Here is a 13109-nt window from a genome sequence, read left to right on the forward strand (position 1 = left end):
CTGCCAGCTTGTTTTATTCCTCTCCCCCAGTTTTCATAGGCGTATTTTACAGTCCTGACACCAGATCACTCTACCTGTCAACACATCAGTAGGTCTTAAAAAAAAAACAAAACAAAACCATAACCACATTACCGTTACCACACCCAACAAAGTTAATGATAATTGCTCAATACCATCCAATATTCTCGGGGCCACTTTCAATCGGTGAGGGGCAGACGGAGTTAGAGGAAGGACTGCAGAGCTGGAGGGGCGCGAAAAAGCGAGGGGCGACGCTGCTCGCGGCCTCGGGTGTCCGGCGCCTCGCGGTCCCCGCCATCGTCACCTATGCCGGGCCAGGACCGACCAGGCCAGGTCGAGAGCGGCTCTGGACCACGCGCTCCCTGCCTCCCAGCTCCCAGGCGGCGGCCTCCGCAGGCCCGGCACAGCTGCACAGCCCGCGGTCCCCAGGCACCGGCGGGTCCCTGGAGGGGAAGCGATTGATACAGCTGCCTGCACTGCGCCACCCGCCCGGCTGCCCATCTCCGTGGCACCTGCGTCTCCTGGCTGGGCCGGGAGCTAGAACTGGCTGTCGAGACCGGGAGGGCCAGGCCAGTCGCCCGCTCCCGCTCCCGCGCCTGGTCCTCGGCCAGCGACCTCGCGGACCTGGACTACAACTCCCGTCGGGCTCCGCGGCCGGGCCAATGGCGGGCGCCGGCGCATGCGGGGCGTAGCGCCTGCGCGGCGGTTTGAGTAAGCGGCTGCGCGATTGGCTGCGGGGTCGGGCGGCCGCGCGGGGACTGTGGGAAGCGGAGTGACGGAGCGAGCGGCTGTTGGAGGAAGGAGGTGGGGGCCGGGAGCGCAAATGGCGTTGAGATGGTTCAGGGCCCTGTTCAAACTCCAGCGCTGACCATTCACCGGCGGAAGCGGCGGCGCAGGAGGCGGCGGCGGCCCAGCAGGGGCACGCAGCGGGCTCTGTTACCAGCTCCGGCAGTGGCGGCCAGCGAGAGCTAGGCCCGGGCCCGGCCGGCGGCGCTCGAGGCGGGGAGGGAAGTTGCGGGGCCGCCGCTCCTTCCCCCCCACACCGGGCTTCCTATTTACCGAAAGCAGAGCCCCTCGCCTCTCTCGGCTCTCACCTGCCGGCCCTGCTCTCCCGCGCGAGGGTTCCGCGCCCGCCCGCGGGCCGTAGGGAGCGGGAGAGGCGGAGGCGGCCCGTGGCCAAAGCACCCGCCAGGCTCCGAGGGTAAGTGAAGTGTCGGGCGGCCGCCTAGGCCGGGAGGGAGCCGGGAGGGTGGGGGAGGCAGTGGCTGGGAGCGGGCGGTGGAAGTCTCACTGCCTCGCCCACCGGGCCGCTGAGGAAGTTGGGCAGGGGAATGACCTGAAGAACTCTCTTTTTCCCCTTTTATTTTCCTTTTTCGGAGTTCTTTTTCGGGCGACTGCTGATTGACTTAGCTCCCCAAACCGAGTCAAGGGTGTTGATTTCAGCCCCGAGTCCTTTCCCGTGGTTTCATCCGCCCCTGGCCGCCACTGGGGCCTTGCACTGCCTTAAGGATTCGGTGGCAGAGGCTTCCGGGGCGTCGAAAGTGACCTCCCTTTCCTGGGCGGCGCGGGTTGGGAGGAGAAAAGTTGCATTGAGTGTCCAGTCCGAGGGGTCCATCGCGCGCACTTCCCGTGGCGCCCCGGCTGTCCCCAGCTGAGGATTTCTGGGTAGTCAGGTTTGTCCCGTCCGCTTTCCATCTTTAATGGAAGCCCTTAAAGCCTTTGGGGACCGGGAAGGCGCTAGATTAGGGTGGGAGTGAAGTATAAAGGCTTTTTTTTTTTTTTTTTTTTTTTAAATCACAGCGCACTTGTCTCAAAATTCGACCTGATTTTGGGCTAGGGCAAAAGCCCAACGACCGAAAAGACTTAGTCCTCAATCATTCTTTCCTTTTTAGTTAGGACAGTCTTTGGAGTTTAAAGGTTGAGCAAGATTGTGTACTTGAAACACTTAAAATTTAACTTCAAAGACGTCTGCACACTTATTTTGGAATCTATAGTGCTTTACGCTTAGATAATGCCATTGCAACAGTCTGCAGACTTAAAGACATTTTATTGTGGGAAACGATAAAGGCAATCAGGAGGAGATATTATATAATGAACTCCTCTGTACCCATCGCTTGGATTCAGCAGTGACTATTAAACAAATTTATTTCATCTATACACTTCTCATTCCTTAATGTTGGAAAATCGCTGACGTTATTTCATCAGTATTTCACTATGTATTTGTAAAAGACGTGGTCTTTTGGCACAAAATTATTATTATCATTATTATTATTGTTATTTTGAGACGGAGTTTCGCCGTTGTTGCCCAGGCTGGAGTGCAGTGGCGCGATCTCAGCTCACCGCAACCTCCGCCTGGGGTTCAATTGATTCTCCTGCCCCAGCCTCCCGAGTAGCTGGGATTACAGGCATGCGCCACCACGCCCGGCTAATTTTCTATTTTTAGTAGAAACGCGGTTTCTCCATGTTGGTTAGGCTGGTCTCGAACTCCTGGCCTCAGGTGATCTGCCCGTCTCGGCTTCCCAGAGTGCTGGAATTACAGGCGTGAGCTGCCGCGCCCAGCCAGCACAAAATTATTTTTTATCACATAAAATAATTAAGTCCTTAGTGTCAGGTATTCATCTGAAGACTTTAAACTTTCAACAGTGAATGCTTTGTGGTTATAGAACCATTTTAACAGTTTTTCTGATGTTGGCATAAAGGAACTCCAGTCTAGATTTTTGGTTTGGCCTTTGGTCAGTATTTTTAGATGATTAGCACATAAGTGAATCCAAAACATTCCATCTTTGTTGGTGTATATGTGTACGTACACTTACAGACCTGCAGGATCTCAGCTTTACATTCTCGAAGGAACAGAGAATCGATATTTATTTTGTTGTCCGTGGTAGTTGCCCAGTATCCTGTTTTGTTTAGGCTGTACTTAACAAGAAAGACAGTAAGACTTGTTAGTGTTAGAGCTGCAGTAGAAGATGAAATACATCTCCTTCAGGAACACTGTTTTCTCTTAACACAGATATGTATGATAACTAAATTATTACTTTGTCAAATTAAAATTGGGTTCTCACCAAACGTGGGGGTATCTACTACCGAATTTATATAACACTCAGTTAGACAGTGACTCATTATAAATTGTAAGAATTTAAGTTAATCAAGGGAAAACACAAGTGTAGATCAAAACATATTCAAAAGTATAGGTCAAATATAATTTCAATTCTTGTAGCTTTCAAAGTAATGAAGATTTTTCGTTCCTTACGCCCTTGTTCACTTTTTAAAGTTATATTCGATGTATTCATGTTTGAACTGTAGAAAGATCAAAGTGTTAGACAAACGGATACTGATTGATCATGTTTAAAAAGTACTGTAACTTTTTTAAATAGGCACAGAACCAATGCAAGTAAGTTGTTTTAAAAAACGTTTGACTCTTGACTTACTGCCCTAAAGACTTTTTTTTGGTCCTGTGAAGTAGATAAATCAGGTGAATCGATTTGCCATTTATAAATTGAAGAGGAAAATAAAAGTTATATGTTTCTATGTCTGTATTAATCCATGAAAGTGTAATATGCCGGAGCTCACTATCCCCAGAAAATGTAACTCAGCAAATGAGCACAGCACTATCGGGACAAGGCAGGTAGGATAAGGATAGTTTCTTTCCCTAGGGAGATGACCATCTAAGGAACATTTTTAAAGTCACAGCGCAAGTTACATTACACCAAGAAGCAGAATCTTCAAGATTGGGTTAAAAGCTGCAGATTGTGAAACATGAGAAAAAGCACCATTTTGGGGACCTTTTTTCTCATGTGAATTAGTGCCATGAAATTTCAAAGAACTAAATTTAATCAAGTATTGGATAGTTATAAGGCCCTGAAAAAAATTAACATTCTGTGCTTAAGATTTTATATAAGTAATTACCCTATACAGATTATCATTATATCACTGCAACCTCCATCTCCTGAGTTCAAGCGGTTCTCCTGCCCCAGCTTCTCAAGTAGCTGGGATTACAGGTGCGTGCCACCACTCCCAGCTAATTTTTGTATTTTTAGTAGAGACGGTTTCACCGTGTTGGCCAGGCTGGTCTCAAACTCCTGGCCTCAAGTGAGCTGCCTGCCTCGGCCTCCCAGCCTCTATACAGATAATTTTTTAAGGTAAAAATGATGTTTATAAGAATAGTAAATTAATTCATTTGCAACTTAATATGCTTCATTTTAAGTTAGCTTTATGGATATCGTATTATAAGTTGGTTAATCATTAAGTTTTTTTATTTTGTAAATAGCGTAGGAATAGGTACTCATTGTGGAGGAAAATTGACATGGAAGCATGTAGGGTAATAAATCAGCCTTTCTTTATACCCCTTCCTCATATTTGTTTATTTAAAAGTCTGTGTGGTGAGTATCAAAAGTCATGAGGGAAGAATCCCTAGGTTTTTATTTTTATACACGCTGTTTAACACTTGTATTTGATGATTATATGTTTTCTTAAATTTTTTTTCACAGAGAATATGAAACTGGTGTCAAAATGACATCCAGATTTGGGAAAACATACAGTAGGAAAGGTGGAAATGGCAGTTCAAAATTTGATGAAGTCTTTTCCAACAAACGGACCACCCTTAGCACAAAATGGGGAGAGACCACATTTATGGCTAAATTAGGGCAAAAGAGGCCCAATTTCAAACCAGATATCCAAGAAATTCCGAAGAAACCTAAAGTGGAAGAAGAAAGTACTGGAGATCCTTTTGGATTTGATAGTGATGATGAGTCTCTACCAGTTTCTTCAAAGAATTTAGCCCAGGGTAAGGGTTCCTCTTATTCAGAATCTAGTGAAGCTGCTCAGTTGGAAGAGGTCACTTCAGTACTTGAAGCTAATAGCAAAATTAGTCATGTGGCCGTTGAAGACACTGTCGTATCTGATAAATGCTTCCCTTTGGAGGACACTTTGCTTGGGAAAGAAAAGAGCACAAACCGAATTGTAGAAGATGATGCAAGCATAAGTAGCTGTAATAAATTAATAACTTCAGGTAAGTTTTGATTTTCTTTATTCTCAGCCAAAGAGCTTTGTGCAAGCAATTTATTTAAATGATTTAAATTCTAAAATATATATTGTGTTTTCTTTCTGCACTTACGATACATGGGGACTATTGATAGTTTTGTAAAAGACATTTAAGAACTTTAAAGAAACCAGTTGGAGGTTGAAATAATAAAACAACTTGGATATTTACGTTTATAGACTGTTGCTCAGGGTACATTTTGGGAACAGTCATAAGTTTCTAACCCCAATTCCAATAAGAAATATCTCTTTTTGTTGTGTTAGGATCACAAAATATCTCATTTCTATTACTGTGGAGGATTTGGATGGTTATTGATAATGAAAATGAGATGAGTATTTAAAATGAGGATTAGTTACCAATGGTAGACTCTTTGCCAAAACTAGTTTAGAAAGATTAAGGGGGTATTGAGTGGAGACATTTAAAGAATTGAACTTGATTCCAAATTGAGATTAGTTTGGGGCCAGTAGCAACTTGTATTGATAGATTTTTTTTTTTGAGACGGAGTCTCGCTGTCGCCCACGCTGGCTCCACCTCTCAGGTTCATGCCATTCTTCTGCCTCAGCCTCCCGAGTAGCTGGGACTACAGGTGCCCGCCACCACGCCCGGCTAATTTTTGTATTTTTAGTAGAGACAGGGTTTCACTGTGTTAGCCAGGATGGTCTCCATCTCCTGACCTCGTGATCTGCCAGCCTCACCTCCCAAAGTGCTGGGATTACAGGCATGAGCCACCGCGCCCGGCTGTATTGGTAGATTTTAAACCACAAAACTGGTTGTATTTTAAGAATGTTAATTTGTAAATATAGCATCTAGTATTCTCTCCTAAAACGATACATTTTGTTCTGTCTTCTGTAAGGGATTTGAGATTTATAATAAGTGAAAAAGGTGCAATTAACTAAAAGACTGAAGAGCTAATATTGAGGGTGGCAGGGAAGAGGTGGGGTAGAGAAGTGGGAGCACTCTATCAGCATTAGGATAAGGATGGCACTGTACTGTAATTGAAAAGAAACCTTAGTTCTTGACGTCTTGGCAAAGTTTAGCAATAATGAAAGGTTATAAAAATCTCGTATTTTGAAAGGAAGTAAACAGACAAAACTTTGCTGTACTGAATTCTTAAGGCGAATTTGTCCTTTGAAGGTTAAGGTACGTGAAACAGTACAATGTACTGGGCCTTGCATAGTTTTACTAAAAATGTTGAGCATTTTTTCACTCTTTTTCTAACTCTTGGATGAGACGATGAGCCAGCTGTTATTGTCATTCCTTTGATCCTCAGGGTTAATTCTAATTTGGCTGTCCTTCCTGCTTTGCCCACATTTCTCCTCGGGCGTTGTTAACAAGTCAAGTTTAGGTTAAATTTCCATTAAAAAACAGCATAAAGGACCTGTGCAGTGGCTCACGCCTGTAATCCCAGCACTTTGGGAGGCAAAGGCGGTTGGATCACCTGAGGTCAGGAGTTCAAGACCAGCCTGGCCAACATGGTGAAACCCCATCTCTATTAAAAATAAAAAAATTAGCTGGGCATGGTGGCGGGCGCCTCTAAATCCCACCTACTACGGAGGTTGAGGCAGGAGAATCACTTGAACCCAGGAGACGGAGGTTGCAGTGAGCTGAGATCACACCACTGCACTCCAGCCTGGGCAACAAAGCAAGATGCCATCTCAAAAAAAAATAAATAAATAGTATAAACAGCATAAAAACTGTTTCCAGGTCAGCTCCTAAAAATGTATAAAGTATATTAAAATCATCAAAAATTTTTTTTTGAGACACAGTCTCGCTGTGTTGCTCAGGCTGCAGTACAGTGGTGCAGTCTTGCCTCACTGCAACCTCCACCTCCCAGGTTCAAGTGATTCTCCCACCTCAGCCTCCCCAGTAGCTGGGATTATAGGCACCTGCCATCATGCCCAGGTAATTTTTGTATTTTTGTAGAGACGGGTTTTCACCGTGTTGGCCAGGCTAGTCTCAAACTCCTGACCTCAAGTGATCTGCTTACCTAGGCCTCCCAAAGTGCTGGGATTGCAAGCGTGAGCCATCGCGCCTGGCCCATCAAACTTTTTTTGAACTAAAATGAATTTTAACTCAGCTCTCATTTTATATAAGAAGCTCAAAGAGGTTAAGTGACTGTCCAAGGTCAGCTAGTGGCAGAACTGGAATGAGATTCATTTGTTATCAACATATTGAGCACCTACTGTCCGTCAAACCACTGTACAAGGCTCTGCGAATACTATTCTGCTTGTGTTTATTGTTCCAACTGACATTTCTTTCTTTTTTTTTTTTTTTTGAGATGAAGTCTCACTCTTGTCCCCTCCAGGCTGGAGTGCGATGGCGCTATCTTGGCTCACTGCAACCTCCACCTCTCGGGTTCAAGCAATTCTCCTGCCCCAGTCCCCCCGAGTAGCTGGGATTATAGGCACCTGCCACCATGCCCTGCTAATTTTTGTATTTTTAGTAGAGATGGCGTTTCACCATGTTGGCCAGGCTGTTCTAGAACTCCTAATCTCATGTGATCCACCCGCCTCGGCCTCCCCAAGTGCTGGGAATATAGGCGTGAGCCACCGTGCCCACCTGACATTTCTTGATGTTTTCAGATAATCTACAGTGTGGGGTGGGTGGGCTGGAGGAAGTAAGATGAAACTGTGCAAGTGGTGAAAGTGCTCAGGGCTGACTCCAGCTTCCTTAAGTGTATGGTCTTTTGAGGAATGGGGCATCATTGGCAGGCAGGGGCCCTGATGGCAGAGTGTATTAATAAAGATGAACGTTTAGGTAAGGGGGAAAAGGAATGTGGAAGTTATTCATAAGTAATTGTTTCTGTAGCTTTGTGGACAATGTATCTTTATGTTAAATCTGTTGTTGGAAGTTGGTTGGTGAGACCAACCAGCTAAGTGGGATAATTGCTTCCCAGTCTATGTAGCTAAAATGTAGTTCTAATGCTGATACTATGGACTGACTCTGAGTCCAAACTCCATTTTAATTGGTTTGTGAGGGGAAATTACATACTAAAATACAGGTAAATAGATGTTCAGGAACATCTTGTCCATCTTCCTTCCTCCTTCACATAGGGTCTCTTAGTGGTCAGGGAATGGTGTAGCACTATGAATATTTCTTTTTTTCTCCTCTCCCTTGGTCATCCAGAGTTGCAACAACCTTGGCAGCTCCCTGTAGGATAAGAAGTGAATTTGAGGGAGTGCATTTAATTTTCATGGTAGTCTTATCCTGTCTCTAATGTGTGCAAGTTAGTTGTTCTTATAAACCATTTATAAGTTTGTAAGTTTGTTATAGTTGTGGGGATGCTTTTGTACGTTGTGACTTTTCCTTTGTCTCTCCCCTCTAAACTGGTCATTTCTCTTGTGCCTAGACTGTTTTCTTGCATTATGTCTGTCAATTTTCATTGCCTTTACTCTCACTCAGAAAACCTTGTAATTTTAATTGAAATTTAGAAACGCAAACCTAAATTTTTGATAAAAGAGGCCTCTCTAAATCTCAAGTGGTTCCTAACCTTTTTTGTTTTAGAGACCCTTGTGAGAATGATAAAGTTTTGAACTCTTTTCTCCAGATGCAAGTACTCATGTACCTACTTGGGTCTCAGAAATCTTAGCAGTCTTTTGCAGGTCATGGTTAGGCATTTTATTTAAAAACCTGTTGCAAATTTTAACAACTTGTTCAAAGTGCACAGGTGAAGTTCCGTCATATCTTTCCAGTGGAGTGTTGAGTGTCCCTGCTCGTTCATACTATATTTTTGCTGTAGAATTATATCACCTCAGTGAAAAGGGCTTATCCAGGCTCAGAATTATTATGTCATTTGTCCTGGCATTACATTTTTAAGTGCATCTCTTTTTCTATAGGGGAGTATGTGGTTGATTTTTTTGACACTGTTAAAATTCTTTAAGTACTTTTATAACGGATAGTACTTTTAAAAATTTTGTTGCGGGTGCGGCGGCTCATGCCTGTAATCCCAGCACTTTGAGGGAGGTCAGGAGTTCGAGACCAGCCTGACCAACATGGTGAAACGCCGTCTTTACTAAAAAAAAAAATAAAAATTAACCAGGTGTGGTGGCGCATGTCTGTAATCCCAGCTACTCAGGACACTGAGGCAGGAGAACTGCTTGAACCCGGGAGGCGGAGGTTGCAGTGAGCTGAGATTATGCCACTGCACTCCAGCCTGGGTGACAGAGCAAGACTCCAACTCAAAAAAAAAAATAAATAAATAAATAAATTGTGTTTCACTTGAAGAGGAAACTTAGGATGAGGTCACTATAAAACATACAGTGGCTGTAATCCAGCACTTTGGGAGGCCGAGGCGGGTGAATCGCTTGAGGTCAGGAGTTCGAGACCAGCCTGGCCAACATGGTGAAACCCCATCTCTACTAAAAATACAAAAAAATTAGCCGGAAATTGCTTGAACCGGGGAGGTAGAGGTTGCAGTGAGCCGAGATGGTGCCACTGCACTCCAGCTTGGGCAAAGAGTGAGACTCCATCTCAAAAAACAAAAACAAAAAAACCCCACAAAACCTACAATGGTTCCCATTTTCCAGACAGATGCTTGGTGGGTAAGGGAACCAGAAACAAGATTACAAACTGAATAGGTACTGCGGGGAAGGGTTGTGTTGCTAAAATGTCCTGTTCCTTAAACAAGAAGAAAACGTTTATTATGAAACTTTTCAGGCACACAAAAATAGAATGGTAAAAAAAAAAACCTCATGTACTTGATTGTCCACCTCCAATAGTTGTTAGTATCTGGCAGATCTTGTTGCATCTGTTTTGCACGCTACTCTCTCCACTTCCCCTCCTTTACTCCCTGGATTTTAAAGCTAATTTAAGATTTCTGTTTCTATCTGCAAGTACTTCTGTATCTAATCTTTAATTTTGAAAACAGAAATTTCTGATTGCAGTTGCTATTAAAGCCAGTCAGTTCTCAGCCAGGTGTGCCAATTAAAAATGACTGTTAGCAGGAGCTAAAGGTCCACCCTTCTAAGAGATCTCCAGGTATTCCTTAATGGTTTGAATCAGTGCCGTCTGTAGTAGAGGCAAAAATAAGGCTTCTCCTGCCTTTTATGCAAGGCTACTTCCATTTCTCGTCGTTGTTCTGTTTGCTACAGGTTTTTAATCTGGACTCTAGAATAAAGTGTGCAAAGACTTACATTTCGGCTTGGCACACTTTTCTTGCCAGCCAGCTGGGATTCAGTCTACATATCCTGCCAAATATTGAGATAACTACAGCATAGGCTCTTAATTTGCCTGACTGGTTTTGTAGCCAATAAATTTTTTTAATTTGCTTAAAGCTGTAATGAGTATTTGTGTAAGTTAGAGGGATGGTATTGTCAGGAGATTTTGAACTTAGATTTAGAACTGAAGGTGATTTTTTAGAAAGGGAAATGATTTATTACTGAAAGTTTAAAGTAGGACAGGAACTTGTGACCTGAGATGAGATTGTCATTGGATAAAGTACAGATGAATAATGAGGATTATTATTATTTTTTAAGTCCTGAAAGGATAGTATCAGCGAGTTACCTGCCTTTATTTATTGAATGTATTTGTTGTGTAGAATATATTTAAATCATACCTAAAATCAGCTTCTTTTTAAGAGAAGTGGATAAGACCTATTATTTCTTTTTTTATTTTTATTTTTTGGAGACAGGGTCTTACTCTGTCATCCAGGCTGGAGTGCATGGCTCATCACAGCTTCTACCTCCTGGGCTGAAGCCATCTTCCCTCCTTGGCCTTCCCAGTAGTTGGGAATACAATGGTGCACCATCACACTGGGCTAATTTCTAAATTCTTTGTAGAGACCGTGTCTCAGTATGTTGCCCAGCCTGGTCCTGAACTCCCGGGCTTGAGTGGTCCTTCCGCCTCCACCTCCCAAAGTGTTAGGATTACAGGCATGAGCCACTGTGCCCGGCCCTGTTATTTCTTAAATTCCTACTTTTACATATCAGTTGATCCTTAATCACAACTGTATAAGGGAGGCTTTATTTCCATTATATTGAGGGTAAGGCACACTTCAGAGGTTGAATAACTTGAACTGTTAAGTGGAAGATCTGGGAAACATCCAAAGTGTTCTTTTCATACAGTGCTGTTGTATTCTGATGTGAATGAGATAAATTTTGTCATCTTCAAAGCTGTATATTTAGAAGAGACTGTCACTGTAAGAGCAGTTTTATCTTGATGTTGGAAATAAAGTTATTTTGCGAGGGGCAAATTATGGATTCCCTCTTGTCTCTGTTCAAGTAATTGTCTGCTTTTTTTAATTTTAAAGATTTGATTTTTGTAAAGAGGTGGGATCTGGCTGTCTTGCCCCGGCTGGCCTGAAACTCCTGGGCTCACGCAATGCTCCCACCTCAGCCTCCTGCCTCAGCCTTCTGAGAGGCTGGGATTACAGGCATGCCACTTGGCTTAAGTAATTTTCTTTTTTAATAAGAATGATGGGCCAGGCATGGTGGCTCACACCTGTTAATACCAGCACTTGGGTAGGCCAAAGTGGGAGGATGGTGTGAGCCCAGGAGTTCAAAACCAGCCTGGTCAACATAGTGACATCCGATTTCTTAAAAAAAAAAAAAAAAAAAAAATTAGCCTGATGTGTTGGGGTACACCCGTAGTTCCAGCTACTTGGGAGACTGAGTTGAGGATCACTTGAGCTCAGCAGTTCAGGGCAGCAGCGAGCCATGATTGGGTCACAGCCTGGGCAACACAGCAAGATACCATCTCAAAAACAAAACGAGAATGTTGACCAAACTATTTTTAATACTTACCGAATAAAGTTTTTGACTTGATTTTTATAGATGTTTTCTACTACTTATTTTCATATGTGTGTATACAAATGGAAATTCAACATTATGTAAATTATGAAAGAGGCATTATAATTTGAAGTAAATTCATTTTGTTCTAAAACAGAACTTTTGTTTCTTACTCAGATTTTCTGAGTAAAAGGAGTATTATTCTCAAGGTTTGTATATTAACAAAAGCATGGGAGACCACTAACAAGTTTCTTCTCAGATCCAGATTGATACCAGCTATGGGGTAAAATATGAAATTTATAAACATAGCCTCTGTACTTTAGAGTTATTGACTTCTGCTGGTCATGATAAAGAACTAGCTTCTAACGTGATGACAACACTTTTATATAATACATTATGCTTTTCAGAGCATTTTCCCTAAGCTTTTTATGCTTTTAGAACTTGAAGCCAGACAGCCGGGTGCAGTGGCTCACGCCTGTAATCCCAACACTTTGAGAGGCAAGGCGGGTGGATTACGAGGTCAGGAGTGCGAAACCAGCCTGACCAAGATGGTGAAATCCCGTCTCTACTAAAAATACAAAAATTAGCCAGGCGTTAATCCCAGGTACTCAGGAGGCTGAGGCAGGAGAATTGCTTAAACCCAGTAGGCAGAGGTTGCAGTGAGTCAGGATCACGCCACTGCACTCCAGCCTGGGCAACAGAACGAGACTGTCTCAAAAAAAAAGAAAAGCCCGAGTGGAGTGGCTCATACCTGTAATCCCAGCACTTTGGTTTGGAAGGCTGAAGCGGGCGGATCATGAGGTCAGCAGTTCGAGACCAGCCTGGCCAACATGGTGAAACCCGGTCTCTACTAAAAATAACAAAAATTAGCCAGGCACGGTGGCGGGTGCCTGTAGTCCCAGCTACTCCGGAGCCTGAGGCAGGAGAATCACTTGAACCCAGGAGGTGGAGGTTGCAGTGAGCTGAGACCATGCCATTGCACTCCAGCCTGGGTGACCGAGCGAGACTCTGTCTCAAAAAAAAAAAAAAAAAAAAAAACCAAAGAACTTCGAGCCAGGTGATACCTCATGAATTTTTCTTTTCCAGCACTGTGCCTTTAGGAAGTAGTCCTCAACTTTCCTAGACCCCTGATGGTAGAGGGGGATGAGTTTGTTCATAGGAAGGTCTAGGGGGATGCCTCCTTCAGCTATTTTAGTGTCCATGAACAAGATGGACTCACTTGCATTTCTCACATTGTACTGGGGAAGATAGAATAAAGAATCACAAGTGTGCTGAAAAGGAAAAAATATATAGCGTGGTGCGGGAGTGTAGCACTCTGGGCTTGCTTG

General features: G+C 43.6%; 1 protein-coding gene across 3 annotated transcripts in view; it reads left to right on the top strand.

Annotated features, from left to right (window-relative positions):
- The first annotated feature begins 792 nt into the window (after window positions 1–792).
- The window catches only part of WAPL (WAPL cohesin release factor), an 86489-nt gene continuing 74172 nt past the window's right edge, over window positions 793–13109 (top strand). For 2 of the 3 annotated variants that reach the window (XM_009245401.4, XM_002820734.6), the window contains exons 1-2: window positions 1051–1219; window positions 4506–5026. In XM_009245401.4, coding sequence (XP_009243676.3) covers window positions 4528–5026 — 499 coding nt within the window. In that variant the 5' untranslated portion in view covers window positions 1051–1219; window positions 4506–4527. Of the gene's footprint in view, window positions 1220–4505; window positions 5027–13109 lie in introns of all 3 variants that reach the window. The other variant, XM_002820733.6, reaches the window with a different exon arrangement.

The sequence above is a fragment of the Pongo abelii genome, chromosome 8 (assembly GCF_028885655.2).
Source record: "Pongo abelii isolate AG06213 chromosome 8, NHGRI_mPonAbe1-v2.0_pri, whole genome shotgun sequence".
NCBI classification, from domain to species: Eukaryota; Metazoa; Chordata; class Mammalia; order Primates; family Hominidae; genus Pongo; species Pongo abelii.